General features: G+C 45.5%; 1 protein-coding gene across 6 annotated transcripts in view; it reads right to left on the minus strand.

Annotated features, from left to right (window-relative positions):
* The window catches only part of TMEM255B (transmembrane protein 255B), a 42,240-nt gene that overhangs the window by 12,616 nt on the left and 3,627 nt on the right, over positions 1–25,997 (minus strand). For 2 of the 6 annotated variants that reach the window (XM_016151956.2, XM_016151954.2), the window contains exons 2-7: positions 24,696–24,838; positions 21,763–21,825; positions 9,363–9,452; positions 4,012–4,092; positions 1,459–1,509; positions 1,064–1,149 (exon numbers count right to left, since the gene is read on the minus strand). In XM_016151956.2, the coding sequence (XP_016007442.2) occupies positions 1,064–1,149; positions 1,459–1,509; positions 4,012–4,092; positions 9,363–9,452; positions 21,763–21,825; positions 24,696–24,838 (514 nt within the window). Of the gene's footprint in view, positions 1–1,063; positions 1,150–1,458; positions 1,510–4,011; positions 4,093–4,250; positions 4,456–4,724; positions 7,370–9,362; positions 9,453–21,762; positions 21,826–24,695; positions 24,839–25,997 lie in introns of those variants that run through there. The other 4 variants (XR_001597754.2, XM_016151955.2, XR_001597753.2 and 1 more) reach the window with 4 other exon arrangements.

A 25,997-nucleotide genomic window follows, 5' to 3' on the forward strand; every position in this document is an offset into this window, starting at 1 on the left:
TCACTCATGTGCTGCTCCTTCATTGTCTTGGAAATAGGATGGAACCCTCTTCCTGGGGAGGGGGGTACAGCTTAAACCCCTGGATTTTCCAACAATCAGGGTAGGAGTCCCCAAGAAGCAAACATTAAACTTCTTGTTCACTTTAATGTACGTGTTCAAGATATTGATACAAAATGTGTTCCATTCCACAAGTGAGGGACTCAGAACTCTCACTCAGTTATAACAACAAGTAAAAAGCTGAACAGACTGAAACATCAACTCTTCTCGGATCATAAGAGGGGCAGTCACAGGACAAACCACTGTCCCCCAGGCTGGAGATACACACAGGCGGATACAGGGGGCCCAGCTTCCCAGAGCAAGCGGATACCACCACGGCAACCAGGGCCCAGGCAGAAAACTGACCCGTAGTGGAAGGACTGCTGTGGACAAGTCCGAGCATTAACACCTGCAGGGGACTCAAGCATGGGGGTGCTGGGGTGGGGGGTGCAATATGAGATTCACCTCCAGGAGCTCAACCAGGTTCTCACAGCAAATATCAGAGTAAAACGCCCTCAGGCTTCCAGTAGAGGGAGGGAAAGGAACCGTTCTGAAATAACCAGCGTGTTCCCTCTTCTTAACCAGGCCTGACCTCAAGAGAAACTGGTTAACCAGAGCCTACCCTGCTGCAGTATTATCAAGGGAAATACCCAACTCCAGCCTCACTTAGCCAACTGTCCCATCAGCTAAGGGTGGAGAAGGAAAACTAAGAAACGCTGGCTAAGTTCACCCAGAGGCACAGCTCACAGATAGGGTGTAATCGTGGGGCTATTAGAATGCCTCCCCTCCCCCCATCTACATCACTGAGCCTCAGTTTCTCATCTGTGAAATGGAGCTGACACCCTTTCCCCACGTAAATGAGAGCCAAAGGAAATGAGGTGGACGCAGTGTCCAGGACAGGGAAGAGCAGAGAAGGAAGGAAGAAAGAGGGACAGGAGGAGGAGCTCCCAATGGTAACGTCCAGGAGCAGTAGGGGTCCTGGCCATCGCTGGGGCATCCTCCCCACCCCACTCCCTGCCAGACTCACCTCTGGCAGTTGTACAGGTCGCAGCAGTAGCAGGTGTTGCTCTTCACCTTCAGCTGGCACTTGCCGTTCAGGGAGTGACAGGTGACCTGTAAGCAGAAAGATCTTGTCAGGTCTCAGACACCTGACCCCCACGTGCCCACTCACTCTCACCCCCGGAGTGGACAGGGCTCCCTGACAGCCAAGCCTCAGCTGCTGTTCCCCAGTTAGTGGAGCAACTCCCCATCCTGAGCCCTGTTTCCTGACTTTCCCCACCTTCCCCCCATTCCAGGTGAAACAGGGCTGGGAATTGGCAGGGCCCTGCCCTACAGGAGGAATTAGAGGGCCAGGCTCAGCCATGCCAGGGAGCCCAGGCAGACAGCGCTGTTAGACAAGGAGACAGACAGGGTTCTGGTCACCTTGACTCCAAGCAGAGATGCCTCCAGGTGAGGATTCCTCCAGCAGGAACCCTTCCAGGAAATAGGTAAAGGCTTCTTCAGGTGGGGATTCTTTCAGGCAGGACCCCCCTAGGTGAGGGTAGGCAGGGACTCCTCCAGGCAGGGATAGGTAAGTGGGACTCCTCCAGATGGAGATCCTTCCAGGTAAGGATAGGTAGAACCTCCTCCTGGTGGGCCCCTTCAGGTAGGACTCTTTCTGACCACAGAGAGTACAGCTCCCAGCATCCTGATCTAACCAAGCTGGCCCCTGCCTAAGCCACACAGAGACCTCCCTTGGGCTGCAAATGTTTGGAGGACATTTGATGTTAAAGAAGCAAGATTGGGGCAAAAACATGTAATTTCCTCCTTCCTTCAGCACCATTTGATGCAAAGGCATGAGCAGTGCCACCCACATTTGGGGATAAGCAGGGTAGAAACTACCCCAACTTCAGAAGGAGGACAGTGACATCTGGGGAGGAGAAGGAGCTTTTGAAGGAGGGTCGTACACTGAGTGACAGACAGGGATTCGAGCAGGTTCTCCAAACTCTCTGTGCAGGAGCTGAGGATGGTTCTAAGAGGCAGAGTCCAGAGCACGCCAGAGGTCCTCAGAGCCTCTCTGGGGCTCCACTGAGTCAGGAAGCCTTAGCGAACCTGGCCCCTCTTCAATTGCGCCTCAAGTAGCCCGTTGGGCAGGTGGCCTTTCTTTCAAAGTTCTAAGGTTAACCTCTGGAAATCACTCAAATTGGTAATGGGGCACTCTGGACTGCTTGAGAAGGGTAGTGGGAAGATTAATTTGGAAACACTGTGGGAAACAGTCCAAAAGGGCAGTGACCAGAAACACGCCAGTGGGAGTCATGAAAGTAGCCCCAGTACGACTTATACCCAGAAGGGCACTGCAGCTGGGAAGCGTCACAGGTGAGAACTGGAGGACTGGCGAGGCAAAAGTCAAGGGCAGGCGCGGGGCAGGGAGCAGGAAGGAGAAGGGTGGCACATGGCTCTGAGCCCAGCGACCAGCTCGCGGGAAGGTCCGAGCCACAGGATGGGGAGCTGGAGGTCGGAAAACCTCATCCTAATCCTGACCCTAAACCTAGGTGTCCCCTCCTGGGAAGTGTGGAGAGCAACAGCAGGAGACAGTGGCTTAGAGCAAGATCAGCCACCAGGGGCCTGGAGCCAAGCTCTACATGGCCATGCATCCATTTACACATTGCCCGTGGCTGCTCTGGTACTGGAGGGACAGAGTTGAGTAGCTGAGACAGAGACCACCCGGCCTGTAAATCCTAAAGTATTACTGACCCTTTACAGAGAAAGTTGCTGGCAGCTGGTTTGAGTTGTGTAGGCAGCTTCAGCTCCAGAATAATCTTTGGGGAATTTATCAATCCCCATCTCACTGAACCCTCTCCCTAGGGTGGGACCCGGCATTGGAATCTGCTCAAGCTCCTGGGATGATTCTGATGGGCAGTGAGGTTGAGAACCCCTGGCGGAAGAATGGAGCTGGGGCAGCCCTGCACATAAGCTTGTCCTCAGAAGGCCTGACAAAGGCGCTCAGGATGGGAGCCAAGCTTCTCTGTGGTCCTAAGAGCTGAGGGAAATAGTCAATCTTGAAGTGGACTGAACACAGCAGGGGGAGCAGGAAGGAAGGAGAGACAGCATGAGGACCTGCAGAGGGGCAGGGGGTGCATATGGAGGCCCTGGAGAGCCCGTGACTCCCTCTGAACAGGACAAGGGCCCAGGGCTCTCTCTGGCCAGGAGAAGGGCTGCGAATGCTGGGACCAGCCTTTAGAGAAGAAATGTGTCACCTCCCTTGGAGAAGCGCAGCAGGGAGCTTCCGGCCAGCCACTCAGCACACTATACCCCAGCATGCAGAATCCCCCCCTCGACCCCCATAGTTTACGGAGCACCCCCAACAATTGCGTGTGGCGTTAACTACAGCCAGCGTTTCCTGGCTGCTCTTCCCCCTTCTCTGACATTTTTATGCAGTTTGAGGCTGTGTTTTGTTAAACGAGCAAATCTATGCAGAACCGGAGTAAAATAGCCACAGAGCGCTCGCTACATGGCCACCTGGGATGGCTTGAAAGAGGATGGCGTGCCACGGCGCACGTCGTTACTCCTGGCACTTCGCTCAGCTAGAAATAGAGATGAAATCACCCTGTAGATGTCCTTGGCCTAGGGATAGTCAGTGAGTTTCTTGGCAAATGCACATGTAGTCTCCTAGCTTTTTATTATAGTGATTAAGTCATTAAAAAGTGCTCATTAGAAAATCCACACCCAACCCAGCAAGTACATTTCTAGGACTGTCGTGGGTCAGAGAAGACAAGTCAGCAACTGTGATTCCAAAATAAATACAACGCATAAGATATCAAAGCCAGCTCCAAACCAACCATGAGCTACAAATGCTTCCCCTTGGCACAGAGGGAAGACATGACGAGAACTGTCAGAGTCCAAACACTCAGATTTTGACTAGAGACACAGAAAACTTTATGGGATCCACGGATGAGCAGAGTGAAACCAGACACATCAACCCGTGCTCTTGCTTACCTCCGTCTGGTAAACGTCATGCAAGTATCCCACCCCACTGGTGTAAAACTGGCATCTTCCTGTGGTGAGGGGCCTTGGTTCCTAGCAACAAACACAAATAGAATATTACAGCTTCATCTCCAAATCAGGAGTGGCCAGAGGCAATTTCAGACCTGTCTGCCACAGGCTCTGCGCCCAAAGGAGAGATGCCAAAGCCAACTAGAGCCTGCCAGATAAATAACACAAAGGAAATACCATAGCTCATTCCAGAGCAGCCTGGCTCCCGTATCCAGGAGGCAGGTGAGTGGCATGACCCAGGGGAGCAGGCACCCTGTCCCTGCAGGCTGGGTTGACACTTCTCCCATTGGTCAATACAGGGCAGCTGAAGGGAGGTGGTTGCATGACTTTTTAAGGTGAACTTCTACAGCTCTCAGCGAGAAGACCCCTTGGCTCCTGCCCCTTTCCCTAAAAGCAAAATATATTTCAACTAGGAAGGGAGCAAGATGGATTTCAGACTAATTGACTCATTCATCCAACCAGCCAATTATCCATCTACTTACCCAATGATCCATCTACTCATTTAATCATTCAATCATCAGTGCATTCATCTCTCCATCTATCCATCCATCCATCCATTTATCTACCCCTCCCTCCATCCATCCTTCTATACATACATACTCACCCTTCCTCCCTTCTTCCCTTCCTCTCTCCCTCCATCTATCCATCCATATAAACTTTCATCCCTCCTTCTATTTCTCAATTCATCCATCTATCCATCCAACCATTCTCATCCATCCATCCCCTCCCTCCCTCCTTCCATGCATCTATCCATCTACCAACCACCCAAGCATACACCTACCTACGGCCCTACCCAACCGTTGATCCATGAGTCTGTTCCCAACATTCATGGAACAAACACAGTGCCAAACTATGAAATTAGTGAAGGAGACAAACTGACAATTACGAGGTACTTATAATCATTATGGTAGAGAATGGCAAGGGGTACACAGAAAGGTAAAATGCCAATAATCTGTGGGTTATAAAATGAGTTAGGATCGAAATAACTGTATTTAGTTTTATTACTGTGTTAATCATATTTCTCAAAGCATCCCTGCTTCTGGCTTAAGAAAAGAGTATTAAAAACTACCAGTGACACCGGCAACAGATTAGGAGTCAGGCGTTTGTTCACCCAGGCAGCAACTACCGACAGACTGGTGCCACTGTGTGACAGGCCCATTCTGGAATACAAAGCAATGGGGAATGGAGCTGAGTCTCTGTCCTCATGGAGTCTATCTTCCCATGGAGGGGCAGACACCGGAGCACAGGATATGTGTACAGAGCATGGGAGACGGTAGAAAGATCTGTAGAAACAGGTGGCCGGAGAGGCTGGGTGGGGCTGGTGTAGGGGGTCCCCTCGGCCCTTCTCAGGCCCTAGCAATGACAGGGCAATGCTATGGGTCAGGGTCGGTTCTGCCCCATGGGATCCCTCTGCTGGGTGCCCCCCTACCTGTTTCCACTCCTCCCTTCCCTTCATGGGTGTTGTTCCAATAAGGCCTTTTTGTCAGCAGCTTCAGCTCAGCACCTGTTCCCCAGGGAATCAGGCCAGTTCCAGCAACACTCATGTGAAGGCAATCCATGTGACTGCGCCAACATGCAGATGACAAGCCTCGGGTTCCGATGGATCGGCCCTATGAATAGTCACCCTTCTTCATTCCTATAAACCATGTGGAAATGCCCTTCCAGACTCGACATTGATATTTTGCTGAAAAGGTCTAGATTCATGGGTTCCCTGAACGTTACCCTCACACTGGCCTGGTCTAAGTCCAGCCCAGCTCAACGGCCGGCCACCCAGGTCTAAGAAAGCACGTTTCACCATTACCTCTCTCCTAGTATTCCCAGGTTGCCATAACACCACAGATTGGTGGGTTAAACAGCAGACATTTATTTCTCACAGTTCTGGAGGGTGGAAGTCAGAGATCAGGGCTCAAGTGTAGTTGGATTCTGATGAGGACCTCTCCCTGGCTTATAGATGGCTGCCTTCTCACCGTGTCCTCACATGATGGAGAGAAAGCTCTGGTCTTTTTTCATAAGGGCACTAATCCCATCACAGGGCCCACCGTCATGACCTTATCACCTTCCAAAGGCCTGACCTTCAAACACCATCACACGGGGTGTTAGAGCTTCAACATGTGGATGTGTGGGCAGGACACAAATATTCACTCCAGATCAGCTCTAGAACATAATTGACTCCCTGCTGGGTGTCACATTAAATCGGTGACAAAGACTTAGTTTAAAACTTGGGGTTTTTAGTGAATCCTTTTCCTAACACGGAAACAACAGTGATTCAGTTTCGGTTTCTCTCTAATCTTTACTATTCAATCAGGATGAAAGAATTCTTATTATTTTGAATCAAATAAAACTGTAATCTATTTTAGTCCCAACTAAATCACACAAACTTCATTTCTGAATTTTTGATGAAACTGGACGTAACTCTAATCTCTTCTGGAGCTGTAAAGAGCCCAGAGTTGGTGTCATTCTGGCTTAGCAAAGTGGGCATCAGGTGCTCAGGTAGACCATTTTGCACAATTTTTATTTCTTAACCGTTGCACATAAATTAACACTAAGACATTAATCATCAGGCTGTAAGTCATTAAGTCTCAGTTAGATCCCCATGTGTCTCCTGCAGGGGTTCGCCAACTACAGCCTGTGGGCCAAACCCAAGCTACTGATTTTGTAAATTAAGTTTTATTGGCATACAGTCAAACTCATTCATCTGCATATCATCTATGGCTGCTTTTGTGCTTCAACGACAGAGCTGAGCAGCCTTGACAGAGGCCATGTGGCCATAAGCCAAACGTGTTGACTCTCTGGCCCTTTCCAAAGAAGCCAGCTTCCCCTGGTCCATTGCACACCTGGCACAAGCAGAGCCTCAGTAAGTGGCTGTAAGATGAAAGAAGGAAGCAGGAACTAGCCAGGAGGCAAGAGGATGGTGTGCCCTCGATGTCAGCACTGTGTAGTCAGTCACTAAAGATGCACCAGAGTAGCCTCTAAAATACTTTGGGGTAACCACAAAGTTACTCTGCCAGAGAATGATGAGTCCACCACCCTGAGCTGGCACAAAAGGTCCAGCCAAGTGACTGCCAGACACATCATTTCCCATTTCTCCTGTAATGAACCATGAATCCCACGAGTCCTGTAGTCCAGAAGACCTGACCACATGCCCTGCTGGGTGGAAATAGATAGGAGGACTGATTCCTGACACATCTCCTGCCAGCGATGACCTTCTGATTCCTGGAGGCTGATGTTCCGCTTCACGAGGCGTCTGGCCAATTTGGAACAAGGGAGCCCAGAATTCTATCCAGTGATATTTATACATCTCCTGCAAAGATAATCGCTTCAATAAATCCTATTCGTTCACGAAACAAAGTAGGGCTGAGGGACAGCATGTCTCTGTTTTCACTGCTGTAGTGGAGGAAGTTCTGGGAAACTATAAGTTTCAAAGGAAATTTCTTTCATACCTGAGCTGAGAGAAAGATGAGGCCTGGGAAAAGCCAGCATGCACAGCAGCAGGGCTGAGACCCCATCTCCAGCTGGGATCCCACCTCCAGCTGCTGTGTGCCCCTCTGTCATGAAGAATTTTCTCTCTCAGGAAGGTAAGACTAGTTTTTGCTTCAAAACCAGGGTCCCCAAAACTACCTGCTAGACCCAAGCCTTCAATTTAGTGAGAGAAATAAAAATGTTGATTTCTCATAAGAAATTATATTGACCAGTTGTTCTCTATCCTCATTGAGAGATAGGAATGGGTTTGTGTGACAGCCGCAGACACATGGTCCAGAGTCGTTACTGGTGCTGCTATTACTAACTGGCCACTCGTGGCCCCAGCAGGGCTTCATATGGGCTGCCTAGTGCAGCCTCACAGGGTCCCTATGATAGGAGGAAGCTGCCCGAGGAGGGCAACCAGCTAACTCAGGGTCAGACAACATCATTTACATGCCCTTGTCTGCTGATCTCCAGGTCCATTTGCTAACACCGCACCCAAATACACATCCGTCTCTGGGACACTACTCCCACGATGACAATCTGAGAACAGAAAAAAAAATTTCCTCCTTAGAAGACCTTGGAATAATCAACCCCAGCTGTCATGATTTGAGCACTAGGACACTTGCTCTTCAAGAAAAGGGCCAAGGCACATTCGTCTTTGCATCGAGCCTGGGTGAGCAAGGCCTTTGATCAATATTTGCTGCTGATTAAATGACATTTGAGAAAATTCAGCTGTGACAGTCCAACACCAAAGCAACCTGCTGACTTTGGTAACTTAGGCACAGGGTGGAAAATCGAGTTCAGATCAAAGGATATTCCTTCTGTTGTAACCAGAGTGTCAGAACCATCATAGTGAATATTGGCCAGGGACTTGGTTCAATTATCTTTTCAAAAACAAAAAACAAGAAACAAAAGTCTGGGCCAAAGTATATACAGTTTCCTAAAAAGTGCTATAAATGTAAATATTTATTTGACACATGATAAAGAACCTAGAAGGAAGATCGTGGTGAAGTTCTGACCTTGGCTGGTGAGTTAGGGCCTCCACCTCTTCCAGGTCGTCTGGGGCCTCTCCATGATCCCTGCAAGGACCCAGCCTACTTCGCAGGATCAGGCTTTCCTAGATGGTTCTGCTGTGTTTTTTTCTCTGTCTCACACAGACAACTAGCAGCACAGTAGGCTTGTTTACAACAGCATCACCACAAACATGGAATTCCTTGCTCTATGACATTACAATGACTAAAAAGGCACTAGGCAATAGGGATTTTTCAGCTCCATTATAATCTCATGGAACCGCCATCGTATGTACAATCTTACTGGTCATTGACTAAAACATCATTACACTCCATATGACTGCAACTATTTATAGAATCTTCGGTCTCAGGCTTCTACACAGTTAGATAAAATAAATGTAAAAGGATTTGACAAGCCATTGCATCAAGCTAGAAAATTCTGTCATAATCTTTTAAGAGAGATGGATTTAAACTATAAAACCTGGGAAGTCAAGAATCAATGGACTTCAAGATGTATTTTGTCTCAAGTTTAAAGAGACCTGAGGAAAGTTACTTGGGAAGTTGAAGAATTTCATAATGATGTGATGGGCGTGTGTGTGTGTGCGTTCATGTGTGCGTGCGTGTGCGCGCGCGCGTGTGTGTGTTGCAGGAAATGAAGAAAAGTGAGAGAAGGAAAGATAGCAACTGGCAAACACAAATGGAGAGAGAAACAGTGAAGGTCTCTGAGCTCAGTTCTGCAACATGTAATTTTAGTCTCATGTGTAGTAGATCTTTTAAACCCAGGAAAGCAATCGAGAACAAAATTAAAAAGATGGAACTCACTATGTGCCGAGCAGCAAACACACCGTCCACGACGGCACAGCAGAAGGCGGCCACCACACCAAAGCTGATAAACACGATGGCTGCTACCAACTGGAAGCAGAAGAAAAAGGAGGCTGTGGGCAACCAGTGTGTAACAAAAACCTTTTATGAAATACAAACCGATTCAAAGTCCCACCATGACATTAGCCGTGCCTTTTGCAGAATCCTCCCTTCTTCTCCACTACTTTCTGCCCTCAATGACTTTCAGCCCAGGACAGATCCTAGGCCAGATTTCACCCTGTACGAGGTATATTCTTGTTGATTTTATATCACAGAACAAATAGGTGGCTTTGTGCCTTAGAAAGTGTTTTCAGTACTGTGACCCTCTGCACACTTCTCATGAAAAATTAGGGGTTATGTAACCAGTGCCTGCAATGGGTATTTAAATGATTTGCAATTTCTTGCTATTACAAACTCTGCTACATATGTTTATATGTTCAACATATAAAATCTGGGTTTATATATAAGTAGAATAGATTCCTGAAACATGCAAGAACCCATACTTTTAGTTCGGATGCATTTAAGGTCTCTGCACTTTGGAACCTGAGCCAGAAGCCTGCACTGACCCCTAAGAAGCTTTGCCAGTCTGACTCTCTCCAATAGTCTGATGCCCATCTCCTCATAACCTGAACAACATTTCGTCTTATTAATCTTTTAGTTTTGTCAACCCGAGGAACAAAAAAGTTCTCGTTGTTATTTCCATTTGTGTTTCTCTATTATTAGTGAGGTTGAGGATTTTTTTTTTTACAGTTATTGGCCATATCTTTAATTTTTTTCTTCTGAAATAATATCAGGTTTACCAAAACAAATAGCAAAAATAGTACAAAGAATTCTTGTATGTCCTTCCCTCTGATTCCAACACCTTCAAAACCGCACCAGTGACCTTCCTTATCTGAAACTCCTGTCTCCAGCAGCACGATCCTCACTCTCAGGATACAAAATATATGCGTTCATTTACCCGACCCTAGAATATGCAGAAAGTAATTTTGGAATTACTAACCCGAACCTCATGAAAAGCAAGCTACTAACTAGAGTACAATATTTGTGTGCAGTTCTTTTTTATCTTTAGCCTTAGAGAATATGCTCAAAACTGGTTTTCCCACATGCCTTAGGTTGGTTCTGTGTCTGTGGCTGGGTTACTGATTAACAATGCAGTTGGAGCTCGCTGGCTACTGCGTTGTATGTGGTCCTCTCCCACTCCATCTTTGTTAATATGCATTGTTTATTTGTTCAACAACGTACAGGGAGTTGGTAACAAACGTCCCCTGGTTTGACACCCCGGAACTTTGAGTTTCAGTTTTGATGTGAAACTCCCAGTGGCTACTCCAGGTGGACAGATGCAGAGACCCGAGGCACTGTCCACATTGCAGTTCCAGCGTAGGAGGAAGCAGGCCAGTTCTCCCGGCCTGCCTGGGATGCGGCCCCTTCCCTGACACCCTATTCCAGCCCCCATGTGTTTCTTCTAAATGAAAATGGTCCCTAGACATTGCATATCAGAGTTGTCACTCAAGTCCTCTTGGGAGATCTCTGAACTGATGACCTTTTGGTCCTCGGTTTCCTCATCTGGAAAATGAGATGCCAGACTCTGACTTGCCGACACATTAAATAAAAGCCTCTGGATATGTGAACCAGTCTAGGTGCTATGGATATAGATGTGACAAAACCAAAAGATATACTTGTTCCTTCCACACAGTATACATTTTGTGATGAACTGACTAAAAGGGAACTTGGGGACTCCCTGAGGGGAGCTGTGCCTGTAGAAGCCTTGATCTGAACAACAAAAATAATTCCCGACTGGGTTGTCTACAGTGTTGTGGCAGTTTTAAATATCGACTATTCTGCACAACTTCTCTGGGTCAAGTGACTCAATAATGATCCAGTAGCTGTTCTGTGTGTTGGAGAGAAGCAGAGACGAGCGGGGTGGGGTCCACATCATGAAGAACTGATGCTCAGGGTACTAACCTCTGTAACGGGTATAAACCAAGAGCTCCAGATGTGCTCAGATCAGGAAGACTCACCTCACCCTGAGGATAAGGGAAGGCCGGCTAGCCCTAGAAAAATAAGCCAAATTTCCTCCAGAGGCTGCCCCAGCCAGGAGGAACATCTGAATGTTCGTCAACGCTAAGGAAATGTAGCCAAAGGTAAAAAATACTTCCTTTATCTCGATGGGAAAAGGAAAATCTGCATGGCTTCTTCTCCTATGAAATTACTGCATACAAATAAAATGATTGTGATATAAAGAGTTATATAAAAATCATTTGAGAAATACCTAAATGAACTTTCCTACATTTGTATTGCTGTTATAAAAAAATACATTAAAACATATATAAAAGATTCAGAAGGCAATTTTCAGATTTCCCAGTGAGGAGGCCAGGCACCTCCCCCTTCTCAAAGGAAAATAGAAAGCCTGCATCTAATTTGTCCCCCCAGCCTCTGCTGACCTACCTGCCACTCCCAGATGGATGTTCTGTGACCTCGTTCAGCTCATGCCCTTCAAAGATGTACTACTAAGCCCTTTGGTTCACAATTTTATTTCAAACTGGCCTTGAACCACGAGGCCTGACCATCTAATTTTGGAATCATCTGGAAGAGAGGGCGGTACTTCTCCATTACTCCTGATGAGGATGTTTCCGTGATTAACTGTAAGGCCCCTCAGCCCAGGACAGCTGACAAGAAGGACACAGCCCGCATTCTGCTCTGTAAGGGCATCCGCCACTTCTTATCGAGCAGAATTCATAGCCAGAGAACACAAACAAGAAGAGACTCAAAAGTGAACAAAACAACTAGAGTTCCCGAAGTCCATTAGCACAGGGCATCCCATCCGACCCTAAAAACTATGACGTTACCTTAGAAACTTCTAGAAGTGGCACTGTACATGACCCACTGATGTCCTGTTACTTCTCTCACCACAAGTGTGCAACCAGAGACATTTGGGGGACCTTTTGCCCTAGTGAGTTCATGATGGACCAACTTGATGACTCCACAGACAATGCCATACTCCACATCCTGGCTGGGCAGCCAGCTCTGAGCCCACTGTGCCTGGTCACAGCCGTACAGCTGAGAGACCCTCATGCTATACCTCCACCTGATTTCATCTGGAACTTCACAAAAAGCACGAAAATCCAAATGCATCTTTTAACAATGCAGGACTACCTTCAACTGTCTAGATTTATAAGGATGTCCTGATTTGGTCTTGCACAAACTGTCCCCATCATTTCAATGTCCTTCTTCATTAACTTTCAGCTGGTTCTTCCTGGTGCCTGGTTTCCCTCCCTCCTACTACCAATGCAAAAGTAAAATTGAGAACTAGCAAGACCATTCATGTGATAAATTCAGTGCTGGGATGATCACAGGCATGGTATTACCCAAGAACCTCTTTGGTATGCAAACCCCAGGGTCCAGGTAGTAGTATTGGGAAAAATGTCGGAAATTCTCTCCTCTGCAGGCTGGAAATGCAATATTGCCAGAATCGGTGACAAGAGAGCTGTCTCTTACGTAAGAACCAAGTGTCCTCCTTGGCCTTCAAGTCACAGGTGGGCATTGCTAACTTAGCTTCAAGCTACTGGTGAGTTTAACAATACAAAGCCAGAAGAATGCCCACAGCAGAAACCTGATCAGTCCTCTAAGTGGTACAAACAAAATCACTTTCCATAATATGTGAGGACTGCCAGAACCTATGGATTTTGCAGACAAACTCTGTTACTCTAGCAACACTAAAAGGCTCTAGATTAAGATTATGAAATATTTTATTGCACTGTGTGAGGTCTCTTCTCTTGAGGGAAGGGCAACCATGGTATTCAGGAGGGGAAAGGTCACCTTCAAATCTCTGCTGGGCTCACACATTTGCATTCCGACAGGGCAAAGTAGATTAAAAAAAAAAATTAATACCAAATAGATAAGGCTGTGTTGATAAGAGGGGAGCTGGAAAGGAAACCGATAAGGTGAGAGCACGTCGCTGGGAAGGTCGTCACTTGGGGTGGTCAGGACTCTGTTTCTCATTCCCATGTGTCTTTCATCCCTGCGTGTCCCTCAACCACATGTATCCCTTCATCTCCTCTTCTGAACCAATCTCCTAAAACTTTCTGCTGTGCCCTCTGGTGTTGGCACCAGTAAAATCCAGTAAACACTCAGCCCTTTTGTAGCATCCCCTACGTCCTGGTTCTGGTTGGGTCCTTCTGCCCTACTCCTGGACCCCCGGGCCTCGGGACAGGATGGGCTCGAACTTGGCGCAGATTATCACCCAGACCATTCTCCCTTCTCCCACAACCCAGACTCCGGTCTGTGTCTCACACTCAGTCCTCCTGGCAGCTGTCGTTCACTGATCTCCAGTTCATTCCCTCTTTCCTGGCTCACAGATCCCCTCCACAGTATAACCAGAAGCTCGATTCTCAGCGACTCTGAGGTCCAGAGTGACCCTTCCACTAACCTGGCTCTCAGTCCCTGGATGACGTTCATCGCCTTCCTTGCATGCAGCTCCTCGCCGTGCTGGCCACATGCTCTGCATCGTCTTTCTTTCCATGGCCTGTCTCTCACTCAGCACTGCAACACAGGCACTGACACTCCGCACCCTGGCCCTTTACCCTGATCCTGCCACCGGGTCACTGGTCACCAGTCATTGGTGACCAATCACTGTCTCTGCACCATAAGCACATTTCCCAGCTTACAAACCCAGGTCAGTCATCATAATCCCTGTGAATACCTGCAACCCCTTGTCCTCCCTCATATTCTCATATTCACCTGCCAAAAACCCAAATCCAATTAAATATAGCTCTCCAAATGTTCCACACTCGAACAGGCGAGCATGAAGACCTGTCCTCACTGAATTCAGAATCACGCCAGGCCATACCTTCTCCTTCCTCCAACCCCTCACATTCCTCCTTCTCTTGTCTTCCTCAGCAGCAGGTGACCCTATGTGCTCAGTTCCCTGGGAAAACAAAAGTAATCAGAAGAGAACTTGCACAAGATCTGACCTCACCTGCCAGCCCCACACTGGTCCCCACACTCTGTGCCCCGTTACCAGGGACAAAGGGCAGCACACCTACCCAGACCAGCGGCTCCACACTTCTCATCTACCACGAAAACCATGTGCCCACTCCTCCCACAGCCACCAGTCCTCATCCCCTACTATACCTTCCCATCGGCACAGACATGCCAGAATTCCTCTTTCCTTAAACAACAGAACCATTTCCTCTATGTCTCCTTCTCCAGTAGCTCTTCCTCCTCCACCTTTTTGCTTCTCTTAAACTCCTTTAGAGAGTTGCTGATATTGCTGTCTGCACACTCGCCTTCTGTCCCCACCTTGTCAAGGTTAGCGATCACTTGCACAGTGTAAATCTATGGTCAAGCCTCAGGCCTCACCTGACATGGTCTATGAGCATTTGAAATTGCTGATCACTCTACTACAGAAACACTTTCCTCACGGCTTCCAGGATAACAAACTTACTTATTTAACAAATAGTTGTGTGGCTACTATTCTAAGACTGTATGAATATTAGCTCATTTGCATTTCTCTCTCCTGCTTCCCCCTATTCCCTATCTCCTCCATCTGCCATGCTGCTACCCCAACAAAGAAACCCAGGAGGGTCTCAGAGCTCATCTTATACCACCTTCACCCCTGCACTTAGTCTCCTTCATCTACACCCCTGTGCTCCGCCTCCTCCATCTACTACACCCCCATCCTTTGGGTACATTTTCTCCTCTCAACCACAATGGATGAAGCCAAAAATCAATAACAGATGGGAAAATGGAAAATTCACAAATGTGTGAAAATTAAACACACATTCTTAAGCAACCAATGGGTCAAAGAAGAAATCACAAGGGGAATTTTAAAATATTTTGAGACAAATAAAAATGAAAACAAGAACAGTCAAACTCATGGGATGTGGCAAACACGATGCTCATTAAAAAAGAAGAAAGATCTCAAATTAACAACCTAACACCTTAAGAACTGGAAAAAGAAATCGAGAATAGAAAAACAATAAAGAGAATCACTGTAACTGAAAATTGATTCTTTGAGAAGATCAACAATATCGACAAGTCTTTAGCTAGACTGACTAAGATGAGAGAAAAGCAACTAAATTCAGAAATGAAGGTGGGAACATTACAACCAACTTTACTGAAATTAAACTGATTGTAAGAAAATACTATGAACTATTTTACACCAGCAAATTTGATAATCTAGATGAGATGAACAAATTACTAAGAAGCACAGAGATTACCAAAATTAACTCAAATAAAAATAGAAAAACTCGACAAACCTGTAAGAAGTAAAGAGATTGAATCAATGACGAAAAACCTCCCACAAAGAAAAGTCCAGGACTAAAGTGCTTCACTAGTGAATTCTATCAAACATTTAAAGAAAAATTAACATAAACTCACTAGAGCTCTTCCAAAAAATAGGAGAGGAGGGAACACTTCCTGACAAATTTTATGAGGGCAGCAATACCCTGATACCTAAGCAGATAAAGTTATGAAAAGACAACAGCAGACCAACATTCCTTATGAATATAGAAGTAAAAATCTTTAATAAAATACTAGCAAACTAAATTCAACAGCATACGAAAATGATCATACCCTGTGTCAGAAGTGTAAGGGTGGTCCAACACAGGAAAAAAATCAATAAATGTAATATACCACATTAATAGAATGAAGAAAAAACAACCTAACAACCTAAATTGTTATCTCAATTAATACAGAGAAAGCATATAACAAAATCCAAACCCTTGCATGATATAAACACTCAACGAACTAGAAACAGAGGAAATTTCTTTAATATAATTAAGGATATTTCCCCAAAACCCATAGTTAACATCATACTCAATGATAAAAGACTGAAAGATTTTAAAAGGGATAGAACAGGGATGCTCACGTTCACCACTGCTATTCAATATTGTCCTGCAAGCTCTAGCCAGAACAATTATGCAGGAAAAATAAAAACAATGCATCCATATTGAAAAAGAAGAGATAAAAAAAAACTATCTCTATTTACATGATTCCATATATAGAAAATACCAAATATCCCCATAAGAAAACTACCACAGATAATAAATGAATTTAGCAAAGTTGCAGAATATAAGATCAATACACAAAATGAGTGATGTTTCTATATGCTAGCAATGAACAATTTGAAAAGGACATTAAGAAAACAATTCCATTTATAATACTATCCCCTCAAATAAAATACTTATGAATAACCAAAGAGTGAATGATTTGCACACTGAAAACTACAAAACATTGCTGAAAGAAATTAAAGACCTAATTAAATGGAAGGAACCCACTCTTTATGGATTGGACAACTTGGTGTTGTTAAGATGGTAGTACTCTTCAAAGCAATCTAGAGATTCAATGTAAAATGTCAATGATGTTTTTGCAGAAATGGAAAAGCCATATGGGAGTGTAAAGGGCCCTGAATAGACAAAACAATCCTGAAAGAAAAACATCATTAGAGGACTCATGCTTTCTAATTTCAAAAATTAGTACAAATCTACAGTAATCAAAACAGTGTGCTGTTGACATAAGGTTCGATATATAAACCAATATCTATATGGCATTAAGATTGAGAGTCCAGAAATAAACCCAAACTTCTATGGTTAATTGATTTTTTACGAGGGCACCAAGATCAATGAATAGGGTAAAAAACAGTTTCTTGAGCAAATGATGCTGGAACAACTGGATACCCACGTGCAAAAGAATGACACTGGACCCTTACCTTACACCATATACAAAAATTAACTAAAAATTGATCAATGAGCTAAACACGAGCTGAAACTATAGAACGATTTAAAGAAAACATAAGGATAAATCTTCATGACCTCTATTTGGTGAGGGATTCTTAGATTTCACAACAAAAACATGAGCAAATAAAAGGAAAAATAAATAAAATGGACCACACCAAAATTTAAAACTTTAGGGTAGAGACTATGTCCCTTATACATATTAGGGTCTTGATAACTATTCGTTGAAATGAGATACATCTTTCCAGATACACAGGTGATATAACCCGTTGCCTGAGACTGAACTTTCAAATTCGAAGGAGAGAGGTCTCTGTACGGAATCCTGCTGGCTATCCATCCAGCATCCAGCTCTCCTTTCTTTCTTCGTAACTAATTGTGTCTGGGTCCCTCACTTCCACATTAGCCGTGTCCCTCTGGGAAGCCAACACCACCCAGGTTTTAAGTGAGCCTGTTGGCGAGGAAACCCAATGACAGGGATTGGTTTAGACATGAGCATGGACCTGGCCAATGAGATATGTGAGGGAAGGTCTGTCACATACTCTAGGAAAGTTGGGTCCTTCTTAAAAGAGAATCAAAAAAAGGCACCATCTTTTTTCTTCCTCTGAATGCTGCTGTATCGGGAGAATGAAAACTCCGAGGAGGGCAGAGCAGAAAGACAAGGAATGGGGGTCTTGGGACACAGTAAGCCGTAGAATCAGCTGACAATAAAACCACCTACTCTGAATGTCCTGAAGGGATACAAATCCTTGCAGTCTCTGCCAGTTAAGGTTGCAGTTTATGTTCTTTGCAGCCAAAAGCATTGTAACCACTTCCACCTAAAATTCATGTCTTCCAAAGATTCATTTATTCATTAAATAAAGGTGTGTAGGTGCCCATTTGGTGGTGTGAAAACTGGATTTGCATCTCAGGGAATATCATTATAAACAGGTAAATATTAAAAAAATGTAATCGTTGTAAAGGTTCAGAGGTCCAGAGAGCTTTTCTGAAGACCTTTTCTGAAGACATTTTTGCTGAAATCTGAAGAAGGAACTGGTGTTTACTAAAGCTGAAGAAGGTCAGGGTATGGGGAGAGAGCATTCCAGGCAGAGAGACAAAGAAGAGAATAGATAGAAAGGAAGAGATGGAGAGATCAGCTGGCAGCAAATTGGCAAGGAGTGGCGCTCATTAAATGTGTATTTCTTCCCTCAGCACCAAGAGAGGAGTAGGAGGGCAGCCTGGAATGCGCCTTGAGCTCTCCAGGCCCTCCTCCCAGGAGGTGGCGTTGGCGACCTGAACCTCTAGGTAGAAATCTAGATAGGAACAAAGCAAAGGCTCTGCTCTATTTAGGGTGAAAGGGAGTTGAAGTGGTTCTCCTCTCATCTCCCCCGCCCTCTATCTTCAGAACAGACCACACATGTCAGAGATAGAACCCATCTTGAAGAATAAGACGGAGGATTTTTATGACCTAGGTGGAGACTGAACACTTCTGTCTGTTCCTTAGGACAATTCCTCATGAAAATTTGTTCTTACCAAATCTACATAGCCACAAAAAACAAAGACCCAGAGCATCTGGTCCTGCGTAAATTCTCCCCTGTGGACATGATCAACCCAGTCACTGTATCATGAGATGCTTGCTCCCAGGACCAATGGAGTGCAGAGCTAGGCACTTTCTCACACTTACCAATCCACCTACGCTGCTTATGAGTTGGACTGCAGGACAACATCCCTTTAGAGGAGCTTGAAGTTGAAAAGAACAGGCTGCTGGTGAACAGCTGGCTGGAGAGCCGAAGCCTGGCACACACATGTAGCCCACAGTGTGGGAAGATCCAAGTTAGTGCAGCAAAATAAGCTCCGAGTTGCATACGTGGCCCTGCATGCTTGGAAAGACTAGCCCACAGCCCCTCCAGCTGGGATTCCTCAAACAGCAAGGAACCGGGACTGGGGTCCAAATGCTGAGGCCGTATGAATGGTATGGAGGCCAGTCCTCAGAGGTCAGAGAGCCCGAGTGTTTCACATGCCAGCAGGTTACAGGGCAGGGGTCCAGCTGGGCCCCACTTGGGCTCTTGGTGAGCTACAAGAAGGTAGGTCCAGCCAACAGAATAAAGGTTTTAAGGAATCAAAACCGCTAAGTCAAGTTCCTAAGCAGAAGATACGTTTTCGCACAGGCAACAATACTCAGGTGCTTACACACTAGAGCTAGACCTGTTTTCCTACAAACGGACCTAGTTTCTGTCACCCAACTTCCAGCCAGCAAGATGACAAAAAATGTAGGCAGTTCTGTAGCTTCTCCATTCACCTCCTTCACCTCAACTCCACATCCTTCTCTCAAAAACTTAACCAAACTTCTGGAAGGTAGAGGTGATGGTGTCTTCAAAGGAAGGTGTCACTCGGGGTCCTTTGTCCTTCGGCCCATCCCCTACAAGCACAGCCCAAGGAACTGAGCGGGAAAAAGTGAAGAAAGCATTAAGTTACCTGGTGAGACACTGCAGGGAGGGCTCGCCCTCAGAATATCACGCAGGCTAGCAGGGGGCCACATCCTGGGATAAACTGACACCTGTGAGGGGCTCCCTATATCGGCATCCAGGTTCCTGAGGTGAAATGTGGGCATCCTAGGTTGGATGGTGTGTGACTGGGGCCACTGCCCTCCCTCTGCTGCCCTCTAGGACAGCAATCACTCGTGACACCTTTGGAGGAAAAGCAGATGTCAAGCATGGGCCCGGCCCCATCTGCTCAGCCTCTACACAGTTCACTGTGACGTGGGCAGATTTCCTTCCTGATGATCTGCAGATCCTCTCAGTGTGGTGACCTAGGGTCTGGGACTACGGTGTCATGTCTACCCTGCCTAAAGCCTTTTGGTTGTCCCTTTGTTTTAGCCCCATCCAACTCAGTCCTGGGAGTGGCAAAGACCATCTGGGTTTCTATGTGAGAAGATGAAGAGCTGGATGTCCCCCAGAAGGCTGATGAGGCTCCCAGGGTGTCAAGACCTGAAGCAGAGGCCATTAAGCTGAAGAGTGGGGAGGAAGACAAGCAGGAGCCCTGTGTCATGTAACACTCAACGGAACAGGAAAAATGTTTGTCTCTAGACCAGACAACCAACGGCTAATAACCTAACCCTCTGAAGGAAAGGTTTTCTAATCTATAACTTACTTCTTATTAGTCCCATTAGTTCTTCTTGCTCAGTGAATTTTAAACTACATTCTAGGAGGATTCCAGCGTGGGGCAGGGGTAGGGGCATGCACACACAAATGGTGGGGGAGATCAGCAGTTAACAAATTTTTTAGGCCCTTAACTTCTCTATTTCTGGCTTTTGATATCCTTTGACCAAGTTAGACTACAGAGTTGTTAGTAAAATCAATGATTAATATGCCTGTTTGGGTGAGGAGAAAGTAATAACTCATTCATGGATGGAAAAGTACCAAAAGCTGACTCGATTTGGAGCATTCTTTGGATATTACTGGAGACCGACATAATAATGGGCAGAGATAATGGTGAAGCCACTTCTAGTGATTAGATTCTACCCTTTAAATGGAGCAGAGTGAAATGATACCATGTAATGATATCATTACAGATGAAATGATATCATGTCTGGGATTTGCTTCAAAATAATATGAGAAGGGAAGAAATGGGTGGGAGATGAAATGAGATTGGCCCAGAGTCAACAGTTGATAAAGTGGGAGATGGATACAGAGGGGTTCATTATACTAGTCTGTAGACTTTTGAGTATGTTTAAAATTTTCTGTGGTGAAAAATTAAAATAAAAATAAATCAAGAAAAAAGAAAGCATTCTTTATATTTAGATGCATTTGAAATATAAGCACTTTCTTTAGCTGATGTTTTCTCAGCCTATTATTTCCTTTTGAAAAAACTAGAATCTTCTGACTAACCTATGCGCTTAAATACAGTATGTGACAATAGCTTCTATTCTCTGAACACCTGTTGTGGGCCAGCGCTGGGCTAGATGTCCTCACATGCATTAACTCAGATGCTCCCAACAATCCTGAAAATGAAGAAATTGAGGTTTGAAATGGTCAGGTAAGTTTTCCAAGATCACACAGCTAGTCATGGTGGTTTCAGCTTTCATAAATATTAAAATAAATGTCAGATAGTGAAATATATGTTTATTACACAATGTTAGCCTTGGAAGAATGCTTTCTCTGAAAAGGCAGAAATGAGATTGTTTAGGTAATGCCAGTCAGAAGGATCTGCTTTGAGGAACCTGGGTGGCCCCCAGCGTACAGTGATGCTTACTGGGGAGCTGGACCCCAATCTGCTCTGGCTACTGCTGTCGCTTCTGGATTTTCATCCTTTCACTCCAGGGCACACATTTCTTTTACGAAAAGTCATAGAAATAGAACTCCAGCATACAGATTGGGAAAAAATGAAACAAAACTATCTCTATTTGCAGGTGACATAATCTTACAGGTGGAAAATCCTAAGGACTCCACTAAAAAAAAATGATTAGAACTAATAAATGAGTTCAACAGGATTGCAGGTTACAAGACCAACATAGAAAAATCAATTGTAATTTTATGCACTTTGAATAAACAACCCCCCAAAACAGGAAGTTAAGAAAACAATTCCATACTTCTCAGCCATTAAATAAAAAAGATGAAATATCGTCATTTCAAGAAAACAATGTACTTTCTTACCATTTGCCTTCGATTCTCCACCAGGTTGATGCCAATAATTCCTAAGAAAGATCCAAAGCCCAGCTGAGAGCAAAGAAAAAAACAAGGAAGAAAACATCTGATTAGCATGCCTAGTGGCTTGATTCTGACATTTAACAATAAACAATGCACAGAAGACTGCCACCCTTAAAACATTTTATCCAAGGGTCAAGGCTGGCCACTCCCACCTCACCAAGTTTCAACCACTGAGTGGCGGATGGCTTCATGCATGTCTGGATGGCCTTCTAAGGCTCCATCAAAGCCAGTGATTGAAATAGAAACTGCTGAGACATGATCCACCTCATCTTCTACATTCAAACATTTGAACTCTTACATCAGTTTAACTCTTGGCTACAGGAAAAGAGAGCATTATGTACCCTCTTCCCCCTCACAGAGGACAAGTTCTTCATGGCAGACCAGACCACTCATGAGCCCATTTCTGCATCTGATCATCAGATGAGAGGCCCCCTGATGTTTCTCCTGGGTCTGTCTCAAGTCTCATAGTCAGAGAAGGACTCTTTAGGTAAGATATTAGAAAACTAGAATCAGATGTTTCAAAAGAAAAGTTCCAGTCTCCATGAACACTGCTGACACTGCTCAGAGATGAGCTTTTGATTCAGGTGAGCAAGGAGACAGGTAATCTTGGGGAAGGAGAGGAAAGAGAGGAAGGAGGGCACCAAGGGGCTCCTGAGAATCATTCCTCTTGTTCTTCGAGAAAGCCTGAGATCTCAGCCCCCCAGGTGGAAGTGGATACTGGGATGTTAAAGAAACATGTATATGGCTGTCCTCATCTTATAATGAAGGATCCATGGACTGTGCACCAGGATCCCTTCGCCTGAGTGTGTCCAGGGGACACAGGTGTGTTTCATCCTCCCATGCCCACATTGTTCAAGAATTCCTCTCAACTTGAAGAACATAGAATTTTAGCAACGCTCCCAGATGACACTGCTCAGAGCATCTGGTGACAACCCTCTTGCCGATAATGTGGTGCTACTGCACTGGGACCCTGCATTGGAGCCACACTCACACGGCAGGTGAGCCCTGAGACTTCTGAGTGACCATTGGGGCCAGCCCAGAGACAGCTAACCAGCTGACCCACACAGTTACGGAGTCTCTAAGGTCATGTAGTCAAATTTAATGCACTAAAACTCAGACCTATTTAAGTCTACAGATGTCTTTATCTGTAATGATATCTAAGGAGATAGACACGTAAGCACAGACACAGATTTTACTAATAATTTAAGAATTCTCAAGGAGTAAGGGGAGACAAATGTTTTCTTTATGTGGAGCTTCAAACTCCACCATTCAAAAATATCCAAATTCCACTTCAACATAAATGTATTAAAATATATCTATCTTAAGTTTCACTAAGTTGCATTTTCTCTGGAATTAAAAAAAAAAAATCCTCTTTCCAAAATGTTGAGGTGCTTAGCCACAGTTTCTTCCTGAGATCTACTCTTTGCTCTAAGTTTCTAAGCTGGACACAGGATCTCCATGGAAGTGACTTTCATCCCCGTTTTCTTTAAGTGAATTTCATCTGTCATCTCCATAGTTTACTTTCAGAACCATCCAGCAGAAGCTAATTTCGTTCTGGTTGTTCCCCTGGAATCAGGTCCCTTACAGAGCAGGGCTCTGACGACACCAGGACAGTCTTAAGGACGGGAATCCTGAGTAAGCAAAGCTTAAAGAACAAGCCAAAAAACTACTATTCAAGACTGATCTTGAGACTGTGCACGTAATTTGGGAGGACACATCCTCTCAGCCACCTACCCCACCCCCTGAATTCCAGGTTCCCCTTCTCGTCCAGGACACATGGCGGAAAAACGGGGTCTCCCACGCAATGTCAGCTTCCTGAGATTTCACCAATAGAACTTTTTCTGTACAGACACTATTTATATGTGTTTACTCATAAATTAGACACAGGTAGATACTGTCGATATATAAAGCATAGACAAAAAATAAAAATAAAGGATAACATAAAGATGAAGTGAAAATATTTGTTAAATATTTTTAGATATTAAAAATGCCAAAAATCTTTTCATCCTTGCTAAAAATGTCACCGCTATTATTAGTGACCTTGATAATACTTTTGGTGAGAGTAATGTGATCAAATTAGCTTCATTTTTAAAAAATCTTGGTTTAGCACTTTATGACACAATAGCTCAAGATTCTGGTGCATTTTAAGGGTGTCATAACTGATAAAGGGCAATATCACAGATCCTCCCTGTGCACACTGCAGACAGCTGGAGCAAACTTTACTGCTAACAAGAATGGATGTGAATTAATAATTCAAAAAATCTTTCTGATAATTCTGAATTTGGGTGACCACTTCTTGCCAGATCTGATATGGTGTCATTTTCCTGTTGTTTCCATGAGATACCATTATTAAAGTAATCTTTAATCCAGGTGCCTTGGCAGGTGTCTTTTAAAGCTGCATGTCCGTTTTCCAAGGACTAGTTTGATCAGCTTGATTTCATGGGGCTAACATCCTCCGGAGGCTCTGGGGGAGAATCTGAGCCAGGCCTTTTCCATGTCCAGAGCCATCACACTCCTTGGACTGTGGCCCTTCTCCATCATCAACTACCTCTCCCGTCACCTAGCTGATACCTCTTCTTCACCCTCCTCCACTTCTAAGTACCCTGTGCTAACACTGGGCCACCCAGACGATGCAGGATCATCACTCCCTCTCGAGGCAAGCTGACTAGCAGTCTTGATACCCTGTTGCTATGTAACCCAGCACATTCACAGATCCTTCGGTGACACAGATGCCTTTGGTGTTATTATTCTGCCAACCACAACCACCAATAGAAGTTCCCGTGCCCTAATCTTCCAACTCTGTAGAGCTGGAGCAGAGTATGTCCCATGCCACAGCAACCTGTGTTGCCCAGTGCCCCTTCTGGGACCGCGTCACTCACAATGATCCCTGGGTAGTAGCCCCCCACAGTCACGTTCTCCGTCCTGGTGGTAGCAGCGAGGCCAATGGTCAAGATGAAGACAGACACCACCAGCAGGGACCCCACAAACCAAAGGGAAGTCTTCTTTCTTCTCACAAACCCTTCTGGGAGGAGGACAAACAAGGAAGCCATTAGGGACAGGGATCAGAAAGGGGGTCCTAGCAAACATGAGCACATTCGATGTCCTCGTGGCTCTTCTCCCTGAGCTCGGCAGGCTCTGGAAGCCCTGGTGGTCCTGGCGCCTGGGGGGCGCACCCACTGTTCTCTCCTCTGGCAGTGCCCACCTCAGGTGCACCAAAGCCTAAGCACCCTGCGACTCCAAAACAAAATAGAGGATGAAGGGGATGAAAGAAAAACATGATGTTTCTTCCTATGCCAAAGCCTTTAAATCAACAGCGTGTGTGTGTGTGTGTGTGCGCGCGCGCGTTGTATGTGTTTCATGGGGGAAGCCGCATATTTGATTATAACCACTAACTCAGGTGGATGCTGGAATCACTGGCATGCAGACATTTTTTACACTCTAGAAGGTTTGCCTCCAAAGAGTGACACTTCTGCAGTTTTATCAGCAAAGCTTAATGGAAAGTCAAGGTTACAACATCCAAGAATGGGGTTGTTACATACTCAGAAATAAATTACGCAAAACTATAAAGCAATGTGCAAACCCGGAATAACTTGGCTAATCTGAGCACGCCATTTTTATCCAGCTTCCTAGCAAGGGCGTATGTCTCAGGAAGGAAGCCTCATTATGGAGACTTAAGGGAACCTCGTGGGAGGCCCCCTCTCTCCCTTTGCCATCAACTCCTCTCAGACTCAACACAGCCCTCGGCACAGTCCCACTTCCTCCAGATCCTTGGGAAAACAACTCTCCTGAGAAGCTCATCCTAAACCACCTATTACCTTCACCGTGGAGGAGATGAGAGCAATTCATTCGCTGAGATCATAAACCATGAGCTCCCAACCAGCCAGGAGAAGGTGTCAGGCCCAGGTGCTGCCTGCAGCTCCCAGGACCTTAGGATGGTGGGATGGCTGCAGGAGGTGGCCCTATCCCCTAGTTATCCGCAAGGCTCCACTCTGCAAGACCCGGCCTCTCCAGGCTCAGGTGCTCAGCCATCTGCCTCCACAGTTCCTGCTGTTATGTGTTTTCTGCTAAAGAGGCAGGTTTATCTCCTGTGTCCACAGGGGTGGATTCTCTTATCTGACCTCTAGCTGTACCCTGAGAGAGCTGGGCTGTTGCAGGATTTTGAACAGAGAAGGGAGGTGCTC

Source organism: Rousettus aegyptiacus, unplaced genomic scaffold (genome assembly GCF_014176215.1).
Source record: "Rousettus aegyptiacus isolate mRouAeg1 unplaced genomic scaffold, mRouAeg1.p scaffold_m13_p_11, whole genome shotgun sequence".
NCBI lineage: Eukaryota > Metazoa > Chordata > Mammalia > Chiroptera > Pteropodidae > Rousettus > Rousettus aegyptiacus.